Raw genomic sequence first — 21,207 nt, 5'->3', positions numbered from 1 at the left:
TTATAAAGATTTTATCCTATTTTAAAATTTTATATATATATATGTATATATATATTTATTAATAATACACAGACACACACACACATATTCTTTTCTTTTATTCTTTTATTTGTTTCAGTCATTTGACTGACTGCGGCCATGCTGGAGCACCGCCTTTACTCAGGCCTAGTACTTATTCTATTGGGGTCTTTTGCTGAACCGCTAAGCTACAGGGATGTAAACACACCAACATCAGTTGCCAAGCGATGGGTGGGGGTGGGGGGTCAAACACAGACACACATACATACATACATATATATATATACATATATACAATGGGCTTCTTTCAGTTTCTGTCTACCAAATCCACTCACAAGGCTTTGGTCAGCCTGAGTGGATTTGGTAGAAGGCATTTGCACAAGGTGCCATGGAGTGGGACTGAACCCAGAACCATGTGGTTCGTAAGCAAGCTACTTTCCACACAGCCAGTCCTGCACCTATATATATATATATATATCATCATCATCGTTTAACGTCCGCCTTCCATGCTAGCATGGGTTGGACGATTTGACTGAGGACTGGTGAAACCGGATGGCAACACCAGGCTCCAATCTAATTTGGCAGAGTTTCTACAGCTGGATACCCTTCCTAACGCCAACCACTCAGAGAGTGTAGTGGGTGCTTTTACGTGTCACCCGCACGAAAACGGCCACGCTCGAAATGGTGTCTTTTATGTGCCACCCGCACAAGAGCCAGTCCAGGGGCACCGGCAACGATCTCGCTCGAAAAACCTCATGTGTCACTCGCACAAGAGCCAGTCCATGAGCACTGGCAACGATCTCGCACGAAAGATATCATGTGTCGCTCGCACATGAGCCAGTCCGGGGGCACTGGCAAACGATCCCGCTCGAAAAACCTCATGTGTCACCCGCAAGCCGGCCCAGGGGCACCGGCAACGATCTCGCTCGAAAGATTTCATGTGTCGCCCGCACATGAGCCAATATATATATATATATATATATATATATATACATATATATATATATATATAGCTGGGGTGGATGCTCTGATAGTGTAGCTGCTAGAATAAGAATAGCCTGGGTAAAGTTCAGAGAGCTTCTACTTCTGTTGGTGACAAAGGGCCTCTCGCTCAGAGTAAAAAGCAGACTGTATGATGCATGTGTATGAACAGCCATGCTACATGGTAGTGAAACATGGGCTGTGACTGCTGGGGACATGCGTAAGCTTGCAAGGAATGAAGCCAGTATGCTCCGAAGGATGTATAATGTCAGTGTGCATACACGACAGAGTGTAAGCACCCTGAGAGAAAAGTTGGACCTAAGAAGCCTCAGTTGTAGTGTGCAAGAGAGACGATTGCGTTGGTATGGTCATGTGGCGAGAATGGATGAGGATAGCTGTGTGTAAAAGTGTCACACCCTAGCAATTGAGGGAACCTGTGGAAGAGGTAGACCCAGGAAGGCCTGGGATGAGGTGGTGAGTCACGACCTTCAAACATTGGGCCTTACCAAAGAAATGACTAGTGACCGAGACCTTTGGAGATATGTTGTGCTTGAGAAGACCTGACAAGCCAAGTGAGACCATAGCCCTTGGCCTATGCCAGTGGGTGTAACCAGCCAACTTATGAATACCCCTCATTCATTGGACAATAAAATTTGCTTGCGAATTGAGGCAAATCAAAATTGCTGACGTGGCCGATGACAGTACCACCTGATTGGCACTTGTGCCAGTGGAATATTAAAAGCACATCCAAGCATGATTGTTGTCAGGGCCACAGATTGGCTCCCGTGCCAGTGGCATGTGAAAAGCAGCATTCGAGCGCGAGTGTTGCCAGCGTCGCCTTACCGGCACATGTGCCGGTGACATGTGAAAAACAACATTTGAGTGTGGTTGTTGCCAGTGCCGCTAGACTGACGCCCATGCAGGTAGCATGTAAAAACTCCTCTTGAGCGTGGTCGTTGCCAGTACCGCCTGACTGGCCCTCGTGCCAGTGGCACGTAAAAGCACCCACTACACTCTCTGAGTGGTTGGTGTTAGGAAGGGCATTCAGCTGTAGAAACTCTGCCAGATCAGATTGGAGCCTGGTGTAGCCATCTGGTTCACCAGTCCTCAGTCAAATCGTCCAATCCATGCCAGCATGGAAAACAGACATTAAACGATGATGATGATGATGATGATGATGATATATATATATATATATATATATATATATATATAAGTCAGTAAATAGTGGGGTTGTGTTAACCGCACGTGGAGAAATAATAGGAAAATGAAAAAAAGCCAGAATGCTGAACTGGAAGCATAATTTAATAAAGATTTTTTCTAACCGGTTTTCATTGCGAAGAAGCAAATTATCAAGAAGAAGGAGAATGAAAATGTTTTTTTTACAAAGAAGTACAAAATGAAGAAAATAATATATAAAACAATAATATATAAAAAAATAAATATACCCATACATTATATTGTCTTTGAGCTTTTGTAGTTCAATAGTAGTTCATGTATAAATTGGTAGGAAAAATAAGGATGCATGAGAGTTGAGAGTTTTGTTAGGTTTAAAAATAGGGTTAAAAGTTTGTGTTAAGCAGGAAATGTGGTGTCAAAACAGGAAGTGTGTGTAAGGGGAGACAAGTGTTTTTAGTTAGAGTTATGAACTCTTTTTTTCTCAACAGGAAGTTTGTGTCTGTTCATAGAGAAAAACTTCTATATCGGACAGATGAGCCTCCCATTACGTAGAAGAGTAGCTGTCCATAAGGAACAAATAAACTTCCCTCAATACCGCCAAATTCCACTCAGTGGCCACATAGACTCTTGCACCAGAAACAAAAACCCTAAATTCATTATATTCCCTTTCTATCAATGTAAAGACAGAATCTCCACACAAGAAAGAATCAACAAGGAGAATCTTTTCATAGAGAAATTCCAACCATTTCTTAACACACACACCCCTCAGTGACCTTATTTCTCTATGAACAAACACAAACTTCCTGTTGGGAAAAAAAGAGTTCATAACTCCAACTAAAAACACTTGTCTCCCCTTACACACACTTCCTGTTTTGACACCACATTTCCTGCTTAACATAAACTTTTAACCCTTTTTTTAAACCTAACAAAACTCTCAACTCTCATGCATCCTTATTTTTCCTACCAATTTATACATGAACTACTATTGAACTACAAAAGCTCAAAGACAATATAATGTATGGGTATATTTATTTTTTTATATATTATTGTTTTATATATTATTTTCTTCATTTTGTACTTCTTTGTAAAAAAACATTTTCATTCTCCTTCTTCTTGATAATTTGCTTCTTCGCAATGAAAACCGGTTAGAAAAAATCTTTATTAAATTATGCTTCCAGTTCAGCATTCTGGCTTTTTTTCATTTTCCTATATATATATATATATATATATATATATATATATATATATATATATATATATATATATACTATATATAAAACAGAGATGTGTGTGTAATCGCTTATCACGTGAAAACGGCTTCAACATTTACTTCCATACTTGTGATACATGAATAATTTGACCTCGGATAAATCTTAGGCTCTTCATTTGATTTTTTTTTTTATCTCTAATTAAAAATAAATAATATTGCTTTATATTTAAGATTCACTTCTTTAAAAAGGTTTCTCAATGTCAACTTCCGGTACGGACGTGAAAAAACGGTGACGTCTCTCACTCTCTATTACGATCAATTACTGAAACACATATTTACGAAGTTCATAAATTTAAATATTCCGTACAAAATAGTTTTTAACGTGCTTTTTTATTTATACGATTTTGGGGCGTTCCATGTTCATCTCATTCATTCTTTGCAATGTTCTCTCTCTCTCTCTCTCTCTCTCTCTCTCTCTCTCTCATTTACACACTCCAGGTTTGATTTCGTTCCGAACTCATACACTTCGTTAATTTCCGTAAATAAATTTTTTATTATTTTTTTTTTTGGCACGCCGTGTTCACCTCTATGTATTCGTAGTGAATCATACACTCACGTGTGTTTATGTATGTGTGTGAGTGAAGGGGTGTGTTGTGATGTCTACGTACATACATAAATACATATGCATACATCTTTTCTGTGTGTATATCTGCATGTGTGTGTGTGTGTGAGAGAGAGAGAGAGAGAGACAGAGAGATGTTTCAATGACTCTCTCTCTCTCTCACACACACACTCACACATACGTAGAAGAAATGTATGACTATTTATGTATGTACATATAATTTTCGACACACCTCTTCACTGGCTCTGTCTGTCTCTCTCTCTCTCTCTGTCTCTGTCTGTCTGTCTGTGTCTCTCTCTCTCACACACACACAGCACACACGCGCATACACACGTGTGTCTTTGTAAGAGACAGAGTGTGAGTGAGTCAAGGGGTGTGTTGTCATATGCATCCCTCACTTTTGGATGTATGTGTGTGAGACAGAGTGAGAGAGCGGTGTGTATGTAGTATTTACTCTCTCTCTCTCTCTCATACACACGCACACACACACACACACACACACACACACACAAAGATGTATGCTTATTTATACATGTATGTATACATGACAACAAACCTCTCTCTCTCTCTCACACACACATACACGTCCATTTCATCTGATGTGTGATACTCTGTGTGTGTGCATTTAATCCCCATTTTAATTTTCGTAAAAGTTTCCAAGTACCAATGAGGCTTTTTGGCGCATCTTCAATTTTCCAATTCATGAGAGGTGCCCAGTCATCATTCATCTGAGAGTCCATCTACAGAATGTCCTCAGATTTCTATACAGCATATTTTGCTTTTTTCCTTCCAGTATATAAGCAACAATTTCATTCCCGGGCAACGCCGGGTTCCTCAGCTAGTATATTATAAATATAATATCAATAGGCATGGCTGTGTGGTAAGAAGCTTGCTTCCCAACTACACGGGTGTTCAGTCCCACTACATGTTGGTGGCATGGGTGCCACTCAGACAGCACTGGCATCAGCCATCACTACAATTTCACTCAGTTCAACAGGTCTTCACAAGCACAGCATATCACCCAATGATTGAAGGGTGCTTGTATGTATGTATATTTATATATATATTTTTGTGTGTGTCTTTGTATGTGTTTGTCACCCCACCACCACCACCACTTGACAACTGATGTGTTTATGTCCCCATATCCTAACAGTTTGGCAAAAGGGAATGTGAAAGTTTCAAAATTTTGCAAAAGCATCTCCGTTTTAAGGATAGAAAAGATAAAAGTCTACAAAGATCCGAGACTAAATTTTCGTGCAAATCTACGAATAAAGTCTTCCAAATATGGATGACTGTGTTTTTATACATCAAGGACAATACTCCCTAATGCAGTGTTTCCCAACCTATTTTCTCCCAGGCCCCACTATAACGTTGTGAAACTGAAGGTAACATTCTGACCAGTTATATACCTGTAATATACCACCACATGTAACTACATCCAAAACATGACAGTCTCCCTGAGTTTGATCTTGCCACTGACTGATCATTAGCACAAGTATTGAGTTCTATATTAGTTAATATTTGCTCCATGTATAATATCAAACTGTATATATTTACAGCCATTACACTGTGATATATAAATGTGTATGTGTGTGCATGTGAACGTGTGTATACAATATTTGTATAGAATACATTCACACACATATGAATATACATACATAAATGTACACACACACACAGCTGTTGTTTGTTAGTGTTGTTGTCGTTGTTTAGCTCCAGATCAGACCCAGATAGAGCAGAATTATAATCAAAGACATTCCAACCATAGCCCTCCGGTTGACATAGTTATGTAGTTTAAGAGAACGTGATATCATTAGAAGATTAGATGTGACAGTATCCCCACAGATGGAATTGCTCTGAACAAATTCTCTACTTACCTCACTCTCTTCAACCTGGTCTTCCTCTAACTCTGTTGCAGATGGTTCCGGTAGTATTTTCGCCAACTCTTTCTCCTGCTGAATGCGTTCTTCTAATCTCAAAAATGCTAAATTCCTCTCTTTGATCACATGATCGATCATGGAATCAGCGATTCTGCAAATCAGTTTGCTGTTATTCACTTCTCTGTTAACATTCTGCATTAACCAGGGCAAGAAACCCTCTTCGATATCTGAAGAACAAAATAATGACGACGATGATGATGATGATTTCTTGTATTGTCTACAAGGGCCCAAGATATGGTGGACAATGTCAAAGGATGAGATACAACACACATCGATCAGGGGAAAGCATTAAAGGGTACAACAAAAGGATATGTAAACAGAAAAATAATAAATAAACAGAATGCTCCAAAGTAGGGCACACTTAGGTAATTCATGGAACCCCCCCGCTCCCAGAAAAAAATGTCCCAGGTTTCTCTGGCATCCTCAAGACAGGGAAAGGGTCAGCTTCCAGTTTCTTTGCTCCCACTTCAAGCAGGTGTGTTCAGCCTCACCTGCTCTGATGCAGTGGCAGGCAGTGGGTAGTACGAAAACATCACTAGGACACTCAAGTAATTAATTAATTAACCACATTAATTAATAATATACAGAAAGATATAATTATTTATTGGAGTCTTTCAGTGTATTTAACTTTAAAGAATGGGTTGGGTGTAAAAAATAAAATTTTCTTGTAGATGTGTGTGTGTGTGTGTGTGTGTGTGTGCGTGTGTGTGTGTGTGTGTGTGTGTGCGTGTGTGTGTGTGTGTGTGGTGTGTTATCACATGAATGTATGGGTATATATGGTTTTACTCTTTTGTTACAGTCATTTGACTGTGGCCATGCTGGAGCACCACCTTTAGTTGAACAAATTGACCCCAGGACTTATTCTTTGTGAGCCTAGTACTTATTTTATTGGTCTCTTTTGCCTAGGTTAAGGGGGTGTAATCACACCAACATCGGTTGTCAAGCGATGGTGGGGAGACAAACACAGACACAGACCCAGGAAGACCTGGGATTAAGTGGTGAAGCACGACCTTCGAACGTTGGGCCTCACTGAGGCAATGACAAGTGACCAAGACCTTTGGAGATGTACTGCGCTTGAGAAGATCCAGCAAGCCAAATGAGACCATAACCGTGGCCTATGCCAGTGCAGCATAACCGGCCCATTTAAGAGTAGCCTTCAATCATTGGACAATAAACTATACCTGATAAGTAAAGTGAAGTTATTGCCATGGCCAATGCTAGTACTGCGTGACTGGCACCCATACCAGTGGCATGTAAAAAGCACCATTCAAGTGTGGTTGTTGCCAGTGCCACCTGACTGGCTCCTGTGCCGGTGGCACGTAAAAAGCATCAATCAAGTGTGGTCGATGCCACTACCACCTCATAGACCCTCTTGCCAGTGGCACGTAAAAAGTACCCACTACACCCTCAGAGTGGTTGGCATTAGGAAGAGCATCCAGCTGTAAAAACTTGCCAGATCAGATTGGGGCCTGGTACAGCTCCTTGGCTCATCAGTTCTCAGTCAAACCGTCCAACCCATGCCAGCATGGAAGTGGACATTAAACAACAATGACAACGACGATGATGATATATATATATATATATATATATATATATATATATATATATATATATATATATATATATATATATATATATATATATATATACATATATATACATACATATACATATATATATATACACATATATATACACACACACACACTACGTATTAGTGATAGAAAAGACAGAGAGAGGACACAGAATGTCTGTGGCCCACATATTGAAGTGTGTTGGTGAGTCGTGTCAGACAGTTGAGTGACCTGTCTTTGGCTGCGATCAAGAATGTCTGCAAGGGTAGCAGCAGCAATGTTCTCCAAATAAAGACAGTATGCCAAGCAGGGTCCCACCTGAGGGTCAGTCTTAGAAATACAATCTTAACTACGATGAAGTTGTATTTCAGGAGAAATTCTCCATAACAATAAAATCCAAACATTCATCATGATCTTTAGAGTCTCAGCTGAAGTTTTGTGGAGTTGGGTCCAAAAACGATTGTGTCTTTTTCCTATTGAAGAAGACAAGACTGATTCAACCACATTATAGGGCTCTGTTTAGGGAGTCTGTTTAGGTTTGGTATCAGGGTCTAAGGTGGAATGTGGATGGCCCAGGGGTGCTGAAGGTGAGGAAGGAATCAGGAATGGAATCATCTACATAGGGGTGATCATTTTTGGAGGTGACATCAAGTAAGGTTTTGATGCGGGGGTGTAGTCAACACTGAATTGTGAAGAGCGACAGGATTGATAGAGTGTGGGGGTTAAAGGGAACACCAGAAACCCATGTTGAGGTGATGCAATCTAACAGGAAGCCATTGATCTAAGGGATGAATGCAGTGCATTGTGGGCAGTTTCACTGGAGATTTGCATGCTGGGAATGCTAAAAAGTTTTAGAATTGTTGAGGATAATGGCATTGCTTTTAGCAAGTGCCCACTAGAGTAGGTCTGTAGTGGACCTGGCTTAATAAAACCAGTAGTGGTGGTCACTAGGTGGGAGGGGAGAGATTCAAAGTAATGGATAAAATTATTGTAAATGGTTGCTTCTGTCATCTTTGGGAATACGAGAGTAATGAGGGTCAGTAAAGCTACATTCTGTGGATAAGACAGACAGACAGACAAATTGAAGAGTTTAGCAAGGACAGGGATGGCATTGGGTCTATTAGTTGAAGGTAATACAAGGGGCTAGTGGCCCTTTATATTTGAAGTGACAAGAGGTGTTTGTAGTGGTGAATCTAGCAGAATAGAAAGTTTTGGAGAAGATTTAGGTTTTTGGGTGAAAGTAATGTGGAGGGTTTGTCAGAGAGAAAACTGCTTCCAGAACCATTTTGTTTGAGAAACGAAGAAAAGGAAGAATCCACAAAATTGAAAAAGACTCTCTTGGCAAGGGACCAAAAGGATTAGTGGCAGTTTGTGAGGTTGGAAGGCTCACAGACTGTGCAATGGATTGAGGCATCCTTCACCATGTTACAAGAACTGCAGGAGCAGGTAAAAGAGTGAATTTCTCCAAGTGTCTTGTTCCTTTTGCTACAGGTTTATATTGCGTGTAGGTTTTATATTTTGGCAAAAGATGAGTGAGAAATCAAATAACTCGTTTGATACTTTTGAACTGATAAACTCCATGTGATATTTTTGTTATGCCATAATACACAGACTCTCTCTTGTTATTCTTACTATCATAAAAACGATTAAATGGAAACAGGCTGACTGACCTTTTTCAACTGGGTCATAGAAATAACCATTATCTGAAAGTATTGCAAAGACTGTGGGTACAAGATCCCTCAGGTAACTCTGAGCAAAAGCCATGGCAGAAATCTTCTCAGCAGTTTCTTTCTCTCTCCTCATAACAGCAACTTGTTGTAACATTCTCATTTCCTGTTTTTGGGGGAAAAAAATGAAAAATTCAAAAATATATAAATAAATGGTGATGATGATGATGATGGTGATTTTTTAAAATTATCCACAGGCACATTGTTGAGGGGACATCACAAGGACAGGCAACAATTTGTATGAGGATTTACAGAAAGGGAAAAAGAAATGGAAAAGACAGTGAAATGTGATACAAGTCTACGAAGTTTGTAATAATATGAGTGATGCAATCCCCCTGATACAGGAGAAACTCCAACAAGGGTCAAACAAGGAACCCCACAAATCCAGAATCCCCCTGACTACCAAAGTCACAAGCCCTCTCTCCTGTTCTCCAATCTACAAGCGCTTAGAGTAGGGCCATTCCCTCTAACAGTTTTCACCAAAGTCACCCATCTTTTCACAAAGTCGGTGGGAGGCAGCACTTCTCTCTCTTCCCTCACTTTCCTTTTTGAATGAAACTTTAAAAAGTTGATGAGAGCTTGACCAACGAGGAATGTGTTTTTCCTCAATTCTTTCAGCTTCGTCCACCACATAACCTCTTTTGCCTCTTGTGGTGGGCAGTGGAGCAGTCTTCACAATGGATTCGGCCAATAGTCAGATTTGTTCCACACATGGCACACAAGTCAGCAATATTTGGACCCTGCATGAATGTGTGCAGAACGGTTCCATTGTTCTGAGTGTGTCTCAGACAGTCCTGCCTCACAGCAAAAGATAATGAAATTTCTAGAATTCCATCACAAATGGAGGATTTAGGCTTTTATAGATCTGTTGTTGTTGTTGTTGTTGTTGTTGTTGTTGTTTGGCCCTGAGTCATCCTTGACCGATTAAGAAGTAAATCTAAGATGAAAGCTCTTCCAGCCAAAAGTCCAAGAGTCTTCACTGACCAAATTCTCCTCATTCCTGATACCATGTTTAATTAACTTCATCATCCTACTCTGCTTCCTCTGTTCCTCCTCCTCCTCCTCCTAGTCATCATCATCATCACCATCACCAATTAATGTCTGTTTTCCATGCTGGTATGGTCATTTGGACAGTTTGAAGGAACCTGGTTTCAATGCCAGCTTTTGCATGGTTTCTATGGTCAGGCACCCTTCTTGATGTCAACTACTTGACAGTGTGTCCCGGGTGCTTTTGCTGTACCATTGGCACATATGAGGTTGCCAAGTAACTTCCAAGAAAAGGAAAGGAAAGGCAAAAAGCACCCCTCCCCCACCCACCCACTCACTCAGTTCAGTTGGGTGTGAAGTGTTTGACGTGTGGGAAGAGGTGGCTTTATACCTCTTTGTCGTTTGGGGATGTTAAAGTGTAATAGAGATGTCTTGCTATAGTGAGGTTCTCTGGCAACCCCTGCACTTCACTTCATTACCCATATTATGTCCTAGCCTCACACTAAGCATTTCCCCAATCATTCTTCACCAGAATATCAGTCATCTGGAAATTCCCTCCAAGTGGCACATCAGTCTCAGCAGTCTCAGAGACCCTGACAAGCCCATGGGCACAACCCCTTCCTCCAGACCAACAAGACAAGACAAAACATCCCATTCTACACCTAAACGTCCCTACATTTCCTTGATAACAATAAATAAGTTTGATAACAATGAACAAGGTTTACCTTTTCTTCCACTTTTCTCCTGTTTTGCTCTTCCAGTCGTTGTTGTTCTGCAAGTTCAGCGTTACGCAACTCAATATACTGGCGCTGCTGCTTCCTCAAATTAGCCAATTCTTCCTCTTCTAATACTTCAATCAAAGACTGTTCAACTGTTTTCCCAACCAGCACTTCCAATATTGGTTGCACTTCGATACTGAAATCAAATAACTGGCCACGAGAAATAAAAGCAACAGACGTAGAGATATTAACAACATATGGAAATAAGGAGTTCGATTTTTGGCTCAAGGCCAGCAACTTTTGGGGAGCTGGGGGTAAGGGAATTGCATCAACTCCAGTACGCAACTGGTACTTAATTTATCGACCCCAAAAGGATGAAAGGCAAGTCAACCTCAGTGGAATTTGAATTCAGAACATAAAGACAAATAAAACTCCACAATGCATTTTGCCCAGCATGCTAACCATCCTGCAGGATTATCACTTGAAGAGATGCATAAACAAAAATGAAGTCCACAAAGTTAAACAAGATCAGAGCTTATTGACCCAGAACTATCAAGCCAATGTGATGGAAAATGGAGTCGACCCAAAGTGCTGATAGTGCAGCGGTAGGATTGAAACAGTCAACCACTTAATCTCTGGGTGTAAGGTTTTAGCACTTCATCATCATCATCATCATCATCATCGTTTAACGTCCGCTTTCCATGCTAGCATGGGTTGGACGATTTGACTGAGGACTGGTGAAACCGGATGGCAACACCAGGCTCCAGTCTGATCTGGCAGAGTTTCTACAGCTGGATGCCCTTCCTGACGCCAACCACTCAGAGAAGCACTTGTATAATATAAATCAAGGCATGGCAGGGCTGGCCTATTTTCTCTGCCACTCTAACAATTATTAATGCTCTACTCATTCAGCTGTTCTCAATCGGGGTCCATATGACTCTTGGCAGGGTGCCTAGAAGATTTTGTTATTAAAATTTATTTGTAATGAATTGTTCGAAAATATAAGGACACAGATCGTGTCGTATAGCCAGCTGGAGACGATGTCTCCTGGGGCTAAATTACTGCAACATTCGTCCAAAACCAGGACTGCCATGTTATGTTGGCAACACAATCTTTACTCCAAGAGTACTGTTGCTGAATATCTCTCTTGTTGTGATGAGATTTAAAAAACAGTAATTTCCTAAAATGGTTGAATTTCCTGCAATCCCTAAAATACTTTAACAATTTCTTATTAATATTTAATCATAAAAAATATGATAGGAATTTTTAAAACATTGAATGGCTATGAGGGCCCAGTCGAGTAAAATAGGAACCAAAGGGGTCCCCAGGCAAAAAATGGTTGAGAACCACTGCTCTACTGAGCTTTGGTGCCAACCGACCAATCTCTAATAACAAATAAATGGAGCCATTGAAGTATTTGTTGAAAGATAAGACATACCTCTCCATCAAGTATCTGTGTTGCAGCATCAATTCCAGTTTTGGCCGGGACATATAAAGGTGTTGGGGGACGATCTAGAAAGTAATCGGTTTGAATGTCAACATCAGCCTCTTCAACACGGTCAGAGATTTCTTCAAGATAAAGCTCAGTTTGAACATCAATGTGTTTTCTACCGGGGACTGGTTCTGGGGTTAGCCTCTCAAACTGTTCCTTAGCACGTCTTCTTGCATTAGCTCTTCGCTTAGCTTCTTGCCGACGTTGGGCCTCTAAAGGATCTGGTTGAGCTTGCTAAAAAAATGTTTAAAAAATATCATATTGTTTACATCACAAGAATTTAAAAACTTCAAGAGAATGGTGAAACTTTTAACGGTGAAACTTGAAGCAAGATAAAGCTATGAACAACAGCATGCGAATCATCATCATCATCATCATCATTTAACATCTGTTGTCCATGCTGGCATGGGTTGGACAGTGTGACCAGAGCTGGTGGACTGGGAAGCTGCACCAGACTCCAGTCTGATTTCAGATGGTTTCTGCAGTGAATATTGGGTTTAAAAACTCTTTGGATAGAAAAGTTGATTTTTTTCCTATCCAAAGAGTTTTTTAATTAAGCACTATCATTTACTGTTGTTGTTTTCACCAACCAATTTCCAGTGCCAGGCATTAATCAGTTTGAGACTATGCTAGAAGACATGGGCAAGACAGTCTTCTTAATTGCACAGCCATGCCTGGGGCTACATTTAGTGGAACCATCCATAATCCACTGTTTCAATGCTGTATTTTATTTTCTTGTTTGCAGCAACAATAACATCCTCTCAAACTCACACTTCCATTCCCAACACCACAAAACTGAAACGACCATATCTCTCTTTCCTTGAACAACTTCTGGAGACTTTCATCTCACATCAGCTGTTTTTCCATCTTCTATGTGTATATGTATACATATGTGTATTCATCCAAATAATACAGTATCGCCTGATGAAATGAATCAATGATGATGATCAACCGAATACCCACGGATAATACAGACTATACTCTACTAACCCCAAGGAGACTGACTCTGATGTCAAAATCATGGGATTTGTGGAAAAGTGTGTAGGGATGTATTAAATATTTATAATTTCCATCCTAGAATTATTGTTGTTATTATATTTTGGATCCCACATTATATCGGTGTAACCATGATGCAACCCTGAACAATCTGACTCCCTGGTCAGCAGCATTAGTTGGGAGCTGGCATAAGGAAATAAGAGCTTTATTTGCATATCGTTAGCATTACCATAAACGAATTTAAAAGACACATGTGTGTATATATGTAAATGTATGTGTGTATCATTCATCATCATCATCATCATTTAATATCTGTTGTCCATGCTGGCATGAGTTGGACGGTTTGACGAGGGCTGGCAAGGCTGGAAGGCTGCACCAGACTCCAATCTGATTTGGCATGGTTTTCTATGGCTGGATGCCCTTCCTAATGCCAACCACTCTGAGAGTGTAATGGGTGCTTTTACGTGCCACTGGCAAGGGTGCCATTTGTGTGACACCAGTATCTGTCATGAGTGTGTATATGTATGCATTTGCTTTATATATGTTTGCTTTTAACAAATGCTTTCGAATGAAGTCCCTTATAGTATTTGTTTCATCCAAGTTGCAAAGACAATCCCTTGTTCCTCTGACTGCCCTAAGTACAGGGATCCAATAACAGTGAACCTCAGCTAAACCTGTGACCGATGACACAATGGTTTGGCAAAGTGAGATATAAAATAAACAAACAAAGATTCATAACAACAATCAATAATCAATCAATAATATTTCTTAATTAAGAGTTAACTCTTTAGCATTCACATCACTCTCTCTAATGTGTGTGTGTAGTGAAGGTGTGTGGGTATTTGGCTCCTCACAATCGTAAGTTCATGAGTTCAATACCTAGCAGCATGTTGTGTCCTTGAGCAAGACACTTTATTTCACCTCCCCCTCCAGTCCACTCAACTGGTAAAAATGAGTTGTACCTGTAATTGAAAAAGGGCCAACCTTGTGACATCCTTTGTCATGCTGAATCGCCCTGAGAACTACATTAATGGTATATGTGCTTGTGGAGTACTCAGCCACATTGATTTCACGAGCAAGCTGTTCTGTGAATCAAAGCAACAGGAACCTCCATTATCATAATCGACGGAGTGCCAACGAGTATATATTTACATTGTTTTGAATTAATCATGATGCGTGTGATTGTTTATTATTAGAACAACATTGTAGGGTAGGTGTGAGGGGCCAAATCAGGCTGGTTTGAAAATAAAACAGATAAAATAATCGGGCTGGATATGCTTGGCTAAAATGCTAAAGGATTAATTGGCAACAATCATGTAAAGGGAGATAACTCGAGTGGTGACTAGGCATAGGAGTGGCTGTGTGGTAAGTAGCTTGCTTACCAACCACATGGTTTCGGGTTCAGTCCCACTGCCTGGCACCTTGGGCAACTGTCTTCTTCTATAGCTTCGGGCCGACCAAAGCCTTCTGAGTGGATTAGGTAGACGGAAACTGACAGAAGCCCATCATATATATATATATATATATATATATATATATATATATATATATGATGGGCTTCTGTCAGTTTCCGTCTACCTATGTATTATGTGTGTGTGTGTGTGTGTGTATATATTTGTGTGTCTGTGTTTGTCTCTCCAACATCGCTTGACAACCGATGCTGGTGTGTTTATATCCCCGTAACTTAGCGGTTCGGCAAAAGTGACCGATAGAATAAGTATTAGGCTTACAAGGAATAAGTCCTGGGGTCGATTAGCTCGACTAAAGGCGGTGCTCCAGCATGGCCACAGCCAAATGACTGAAACAAGTAAAAGAGTAAAAGGGTACATATATATATACTTACAGCAGGTATAGTACTAAGTGCATATGTGTTTCCGCGTACCACTCGTCGGTCGTACATAATATTGCTGTACATAGGTACCTCCCTTGTGAGACAGAGAAACAAAACAATTATAAACACATCATTCATCAAAGTGGAAAAAAGTAGGAGGAGGTCCGGTGGTTAAAGTGTTCGGCTCTTGGTTGTAAGGTTAAGCATTTAGTTCCTGGGCAGGATGGTGTGTTGTGGTTTTCAGTAAAACAGCTTATTGCTGCAGTCTACTCAGCTGTAAATGAGTACCAACCAGGGACCGGATGCAGCCGTCTCTTCCCTGGATGTTCAACTGGGTCGAGAGTAGGGTGGGGAAGGTGGGGGGGGGGGCTGAGAAGGTGTCAATGTCTGTTCACAACTAAAGAGACAGTGAAAACAATTGAGGAGAGTAGAGTACAGGCCTCCGAGTGATTAAGAGTCAGGGAGTGATATCCCCAAACATTGAGATGTAAAAGAAACACACACAATTAGTGTTGTATAGCTGTAGTCATGATCACATATATAGAAGAGGCATATACGAACATACACAGAGTTTATGGAGCCAACACACACATTGAGGAACTATATTATGGAAGTCCTTTATCAAGTTCAGCAAATATGGCTGTGTGGTTAACTCTTTCACTTTGTAATTGCATGATTTGGGTTTTAATCTAATAGTGTGGCACCTTAAGCACAGCCCCATGTTGATCAAAGCCAAATGAATGGAATTTGTTAGATGGAAGAACCCATTGCTGTTGTAGGGTGGGTAGATATATTCAGTCAAGACCAAATTTAAGACCACTGCACCCTGGGTTTAGGGTGGAAGCTTCTCCACAGCCCTCTCTGTAGAAAGAAACATTCAGGCTATGCCCTCCTTGCTGTTCACTTAAGAAAAGGGCCATCAGTCATGTCTTTCAATCCTTCTGTAATACAAAACACATGAGAATCCACCACATGGAGGAGTCGTGCCACCAATCATAGCTTGGTTTGGAACTTGCACCCAACTCTAGAATTTTAATACATCTTCGTATAATTTCTTTATGATGCAGTTTATACCAAGTGATGAGGTGGGGGTGGTGATGGTGAGATGGTAGTGGTGGTGGTGGTGGTGGTAGTCCATTGCCTTGTACATAGGAAAATAACCAAAAGAATACACATATGAAAGTGTGTGTGGCTGTGTATATGTACATGTGTGCATATGTACATGTGCGTGTGTTTATATGCGTGTCTCTGGGTGTGAGTATATACATGTACATGAATGCAGTCAAATCTTATCCCCTGGATAATTACTGGTATGTACTTACTCAGCTGCTGGTGCCAGTGGCTTCTCCTTGTATTTCTTGCGATGAGATACCACCCGGGGTTGACTGGAGAATGTATACGGAGGAGCATCAGCACCAGCTCGTCTTTGCGGCAACACAGACATCGTCACTACCGGAAATTCTGAAACACATATACATACATACATATATATATGTGTGTGTGTGTGTATATAATCAATGTGCAATGCAGTGTAAGTCAGAGGAAATGAAATAAATTAAAACATTACAAAGCCTTCTTGTGTATTAAATAGGAATGCAAACACTTCTTTCTATGCTATTGTTATGTGGCATGAAGAGGGATGAAGTCTCCTGATGGACTGTTTCAAAGTTTGTTAACAGCTCCTCAGAAAAGTAGACAAGGCTTCCTCCCTGATAAATTAAACAAATTACTATGGTGATCACTTAATCCATGACAACTTTTATAAGCAGCTGATCAATGCTATTGACTGGGGGGGGGGGGATGGGTAGATCTTCTCTGAGAAGACAGGACAAAAAGATTAGTGGTATGATGTGGGGAGCAGGAACAGGTTTGCTGTTGTGAAGGATGTTCATGATTATTTCATTTTGCATGGATGGACGGGGAAACTGTAAGTGGCCACATTGCTCGATTTTCCAAGTTAGACCCTGCTTACTGTGTTCCCTTCACTGAGGATCCGGCTGGGTTGACATCTTGCATTGGTCAAGCATATGTCACATGTTCAGGGCGGATGGGGTGGTGGTGTCTCATGGAGATGAGGACTGACTGGTCGCCTGGAGGACCAGAGAATATATTGACAAATGGTGGATACAACATGCTGCAGTCGTGAAGAGAAGAGAGTGTAGATATGAAAGAATCAGGAAGGGAGGAATGGTAAGGCTTCAAGAATGGAAAGAGAGTAAGAGGGATATAGACATGGAAGTAATAAGACAACATCATTAGAATAACGAGGGATACAAATAGCTAAAGGGGTACTGCAAGATGATAGGAGAAAGGAGAGAGGGAAAGTTACTATAGAGTACAAGGAGAAAATTAGGAAGGTGTTTGAGAACGAAAATTAAATCAGCACTCAACTACCAACATGGCTGAAAAAGAGTGGTGCAAGTGTGAAGGTAGAACACCTACCAAAAGTCAGCATTGCTTGGAACTGCAAGAATTCTTTACAAGGTTTTGAAGCATGGCCAATAAACAAGTGTCACCTTAGTCTGCTGGCTGTGGACAGCTGACCCCCTTTCCGTCATACCCAGCAAAATAAGCTGTGAGTTTTCATCACAATGAGAATAGTGATTTCATTTATTTGCCACAAGGGTAAAGGACGAGGGGGACAATACAAAGACAGACATAAAGTGTAGTAGGGGCTTTCATAGGAAATAAACATAATATACAAAGGTTTAAGAAAGAGAAAAAGGTGGGAGGGGAGGATGATGGAGATGTGGCCCTCCTGATACAGGAAGGCCTCTAGGGATAATCGAGGAACCCCACTGTCTGAGATTTCCCTAAACATCAAGAGCAAGTGTCCTCTCCAAATCACTGGTCTACACTTAGAGAGGTACCATCCTCTCTTGCCATTTTTGCAACTTTCACCCACCTTTCAATAAACTCACTCGAGGACAGCACTTCCTTCTCCGCTCTTAATTTCCTTTTCAAGTGAAACTTGAAGAAGTCAATGAGACTTCCTCTACCAAAGAGGAATGGATCTGCCCTCATGCCTTGTCCACCAAACAACCTCTTTCACCACAGCCACCAGCCAAAGGAAAACTGCCTTGCCAACCTGATTAGAGGAAGGTGGTGGGGCAATCATCAGCTGATAGATGGATCCATCCCACATGTGACAGCAGCTGTTTGACATAACCCCACAAATCAGCAATTTCCAGACACTGAACAAGTGTATGCAAAACAGTTTTGTCCCTCTGCGCACACCTCAGTGATTGTTGAGTCTATCTTGAACCGGCAGCACCCCACTGTAGCACTGCCAGGTCAAGGACATCTGGAAATTATCCATGATTGTTCGTGAACAGAAAGTTCTCCAGAATAGACCAGCCAGTTCATTTTCAGTGGCACCCAGTGTCACACTTCTCCTTTACTAATCCTCTATAAATTTCTTAAGCGGGACATCCCCCAATCCCATTGCCCGACTGGTGGGGGGCTGTGGGCCCCTGACAATATTCTAGGTGCCAGGTGCCCAGTCTCAGTTTTTTCTTCACCCAGGACTACAGCTCTGTTAAGGAGATGAACTGCAGAAAGACATACCTCACAAATGGAGCCCAAACATGTTTACCATCCAGAAATCATTGCAGGTGGTGTAACCCAAAAGCATGTCTGCACATTAGGAGCCACAGCATAACTAATCTGCTACTCAGAGGATGCTGGCAACAGATACAAGTGTACGTTGTCTACAAAGTATGGAACAACATGAGTGATGCAATCCCCCTGATACAGGAGAAACTCCAACAAGGGTCAATCAAGGAACCCCACAGATCCAGAATCCCCGTGACTACCAAAGTCACGAGCCCTCTCTCCTGTTCTCCAATCTACAAGTGCTTAAGAGTAGGGCCATTCCCTCTAACAGTTTTCACCAAAGTCACCCATCTTTTCCACAAAGTCGGTGGGAGGCAGCACTTCTCTCTCCTCCCTCACTTTCCTTTTTGAATGAAACTTTAAAAAAGTTGATGACAGCTTGACCAACGAGGAATGTGTTTTTTCCTCAATTCTTTCAGCTTCGTCCACCACATAACCTCTTTTGCCTCTGGACAGGGGAACACTGCTTGCTCTCTGCCTTGTTAAGGATGGGTGGTGGGATGATTCTCAAAATGGATTCAGTTGATAGATTCGTCCCCGGCCCCCCAGTTTGACATAACTCCACAAGTGAGCAATACTCAGACACTGCACAAGTGTGCAGAACAGCTTCGCCTCTCCTCTTACTCTCTCTACCAACACTTCAGATAAGTTATCGCTTTCTACCTTTCTCCTTCCATCTGACTTTTCTTGTCTCTTCATAGACTCCCTCCCTATTTCAAATCCTTTCACTCTTCTTCCTATTTTTCGATTCCTCCATTTCTTACATAAAACCCTAGGCGTGGAGCAGGTTTCAGACAGTAAAGCACAATTGCTTTCGCTGATCTTTTTCGTTCCAGTTGTTTCTCTTCCTTTAATGACTTTGCTATTCAACTCACTGACGATGATGAAATACCAGTAATATAAGCCTATTCAATAGAGTCAGCCAGTCTTATAAATTGATTTCTTACTTAGGTACATGTTCGGTTATTTATAAAGAATTATAAGAATTTCTCAAAGAAGGACTGAGGTTCTGTGACATTCCTATCTTTCTCAAGATATTTAGCAGCGTTAATAACACATCTAAGGTTGTGGACCCTAGAGAACCAGTGGTACATTGTGCCTACCTCGTGTCCTAAAACCTATACAGCAAAATAAAAAAATGCTGCCCGTAACAAAATCGCCGGAACTGACAGCCTCTAATCTCCTCCCCAGCTACACTATTGAAAAGAAATTAGGGCAATTCGGATACAAATCCCCCACCCCACCCAAGACTCATTAATTACGGCTGCTCTACCCTGCTAATTAGGGCCCACATTATTTTTCGCAACTTGTCAGTAAAAATAATTACCAAAATTATTTCATTCAGTGATATGTTCCAAGGAAACGAAAATATCCATGTGGATTATGTTTAGAACGAAGCAACTTAGAGGTGTCGAGTTCAAATCCTTACAAGTATTCCGTCAACTATGGACACGGGACCCGAATTCTTGCTCCTACTCCATTTTCTGCTATAATCCTGTTCATATCTCCGATGCTCTTCTCTAAGAGAAGTAAATCAATTCAGTTCTTTATAGGTACTTTATCAATCAATCAATCCTGGAAGGATGCAAAGTCGACCTTGAATAGATTTGAACTCAGAATGTATAGGTTTTCAGTCACATTGTTAAATAACTAGACACTTTAATTACTCTAGTGCTCATCGCCGTCCAAATATTCGGGTTTCTGGCCGTGTCTCCTCTGACGGTGTTGGCGGGGAAAGACCATTCTGACTTGTAATTAAAGGGAGAGAACCGAAGGGAAAATTTTGAAACATTTTGGGTTTAGAGAAGAGAAACGAGATTGTGTGATGTTCATGCCTTTTTTTTAAAAAAGATAATTTACAATTTATGTAAGAGATGTAACCGCAACCGGAAATTGAAACCGGTTCTCTGAGATCTTTCTACTTTACAATTAAGAACACTATTTAGCAAATATTTTGCATCAAGAAATAGATTTCTTCAATAAAACTAATTAAAAATTAATATGTAGGATAAAAAATATTACAAAAAATACTATTAAAGAGGAAATACAATTTTACACAATAATATTTTCGTAGATGTTTTAGTTATGATGTTATTGTCGAGGAGTTTGTTAAATCGCTCTCCGCCACTCCACAACATAGCAGTAAATATTATAAAGAAGGAATATTTTAGTCGACCAACCTAACTGTCTTGGCGCCAAATTTCTTTCTCACCTCTTTAGAAATGTTAGAAATGTTCCAATTTAAAAAACAAACAAAAACAATGAATGTTGTTTGTTGTTAGGTTGCTAAGGAGATATTTCGGAGCACAGAAAATG

At 40.7% G+C, this 21,207-nt stretch overlaps 1 protein-coding gene across 3 annotated transcripts in view; it reads right to left on the bottom strand.

Moving 5' to 3' along the window:
• The window catches only part of LOC106869906 (radial spoke head protein 3 homolog B), a 50,604-nt gene extending 29,398 nt beyond the window's left edge, over positions 1-21,206 (bottom strand). The window contains exons 1-7 of one of the 3 annotated variants that reach the window (XM_052965828.2): positions 21,104-21,206; positions 16,599-16,737; positions 15,289-15,370; positions 12,396-12,683; positions 10,964-11,167; positions 9,195-9,357; positions 5,888-6,117 (exon numbers count right to left, since the gene is read on the bottom strand). In XM_052965828.2, coding sequence (XP_052821788.1) covers positions 5,888-6,117; positions 9,195-9,357; positions 10,964-11,167; positions 12,396-12,683; positions 15,289-15,370; positions 16,599-16,720 — 1,089 coding nt within the window. In that variant the 5' untranslated portion in view covers positions 16,721-16,737; positions 21,104-21,206. Of the gene's footprint in view, positions 1-5,887; positions 6,118-9,194; positions 9,358-10,963; positions 11,168-12,395; positions 12,684-15,288; positions 15,371-16,598; positions 16,738-20,218; positions 20,240-21,071 lie in introns of those variants that run through there. The other 2 variants (XM_052965827.2, XM_089348287.1) reach the window with 2 other exon arrangements.
• Position 21,207: the final 1 nt, after the last annotated feature.

This window comes from Octopus bimaculoides, chromosome 2, assembly GCF_046866305.1.
Source record: "Octopus bimaculoides isolate indiv1 chromosome 2, ASM4686630v1, whole genome shotgun sequence".
NCBI lineage: Eukaryota > Metazoa > Mollusca > Cephalopoda > Octopoda > Octopodidae > Octopus > Octopus bimaculoides.
This window is presented reverse-complemented; position numbering and strand designations above follow the sequence as displayed.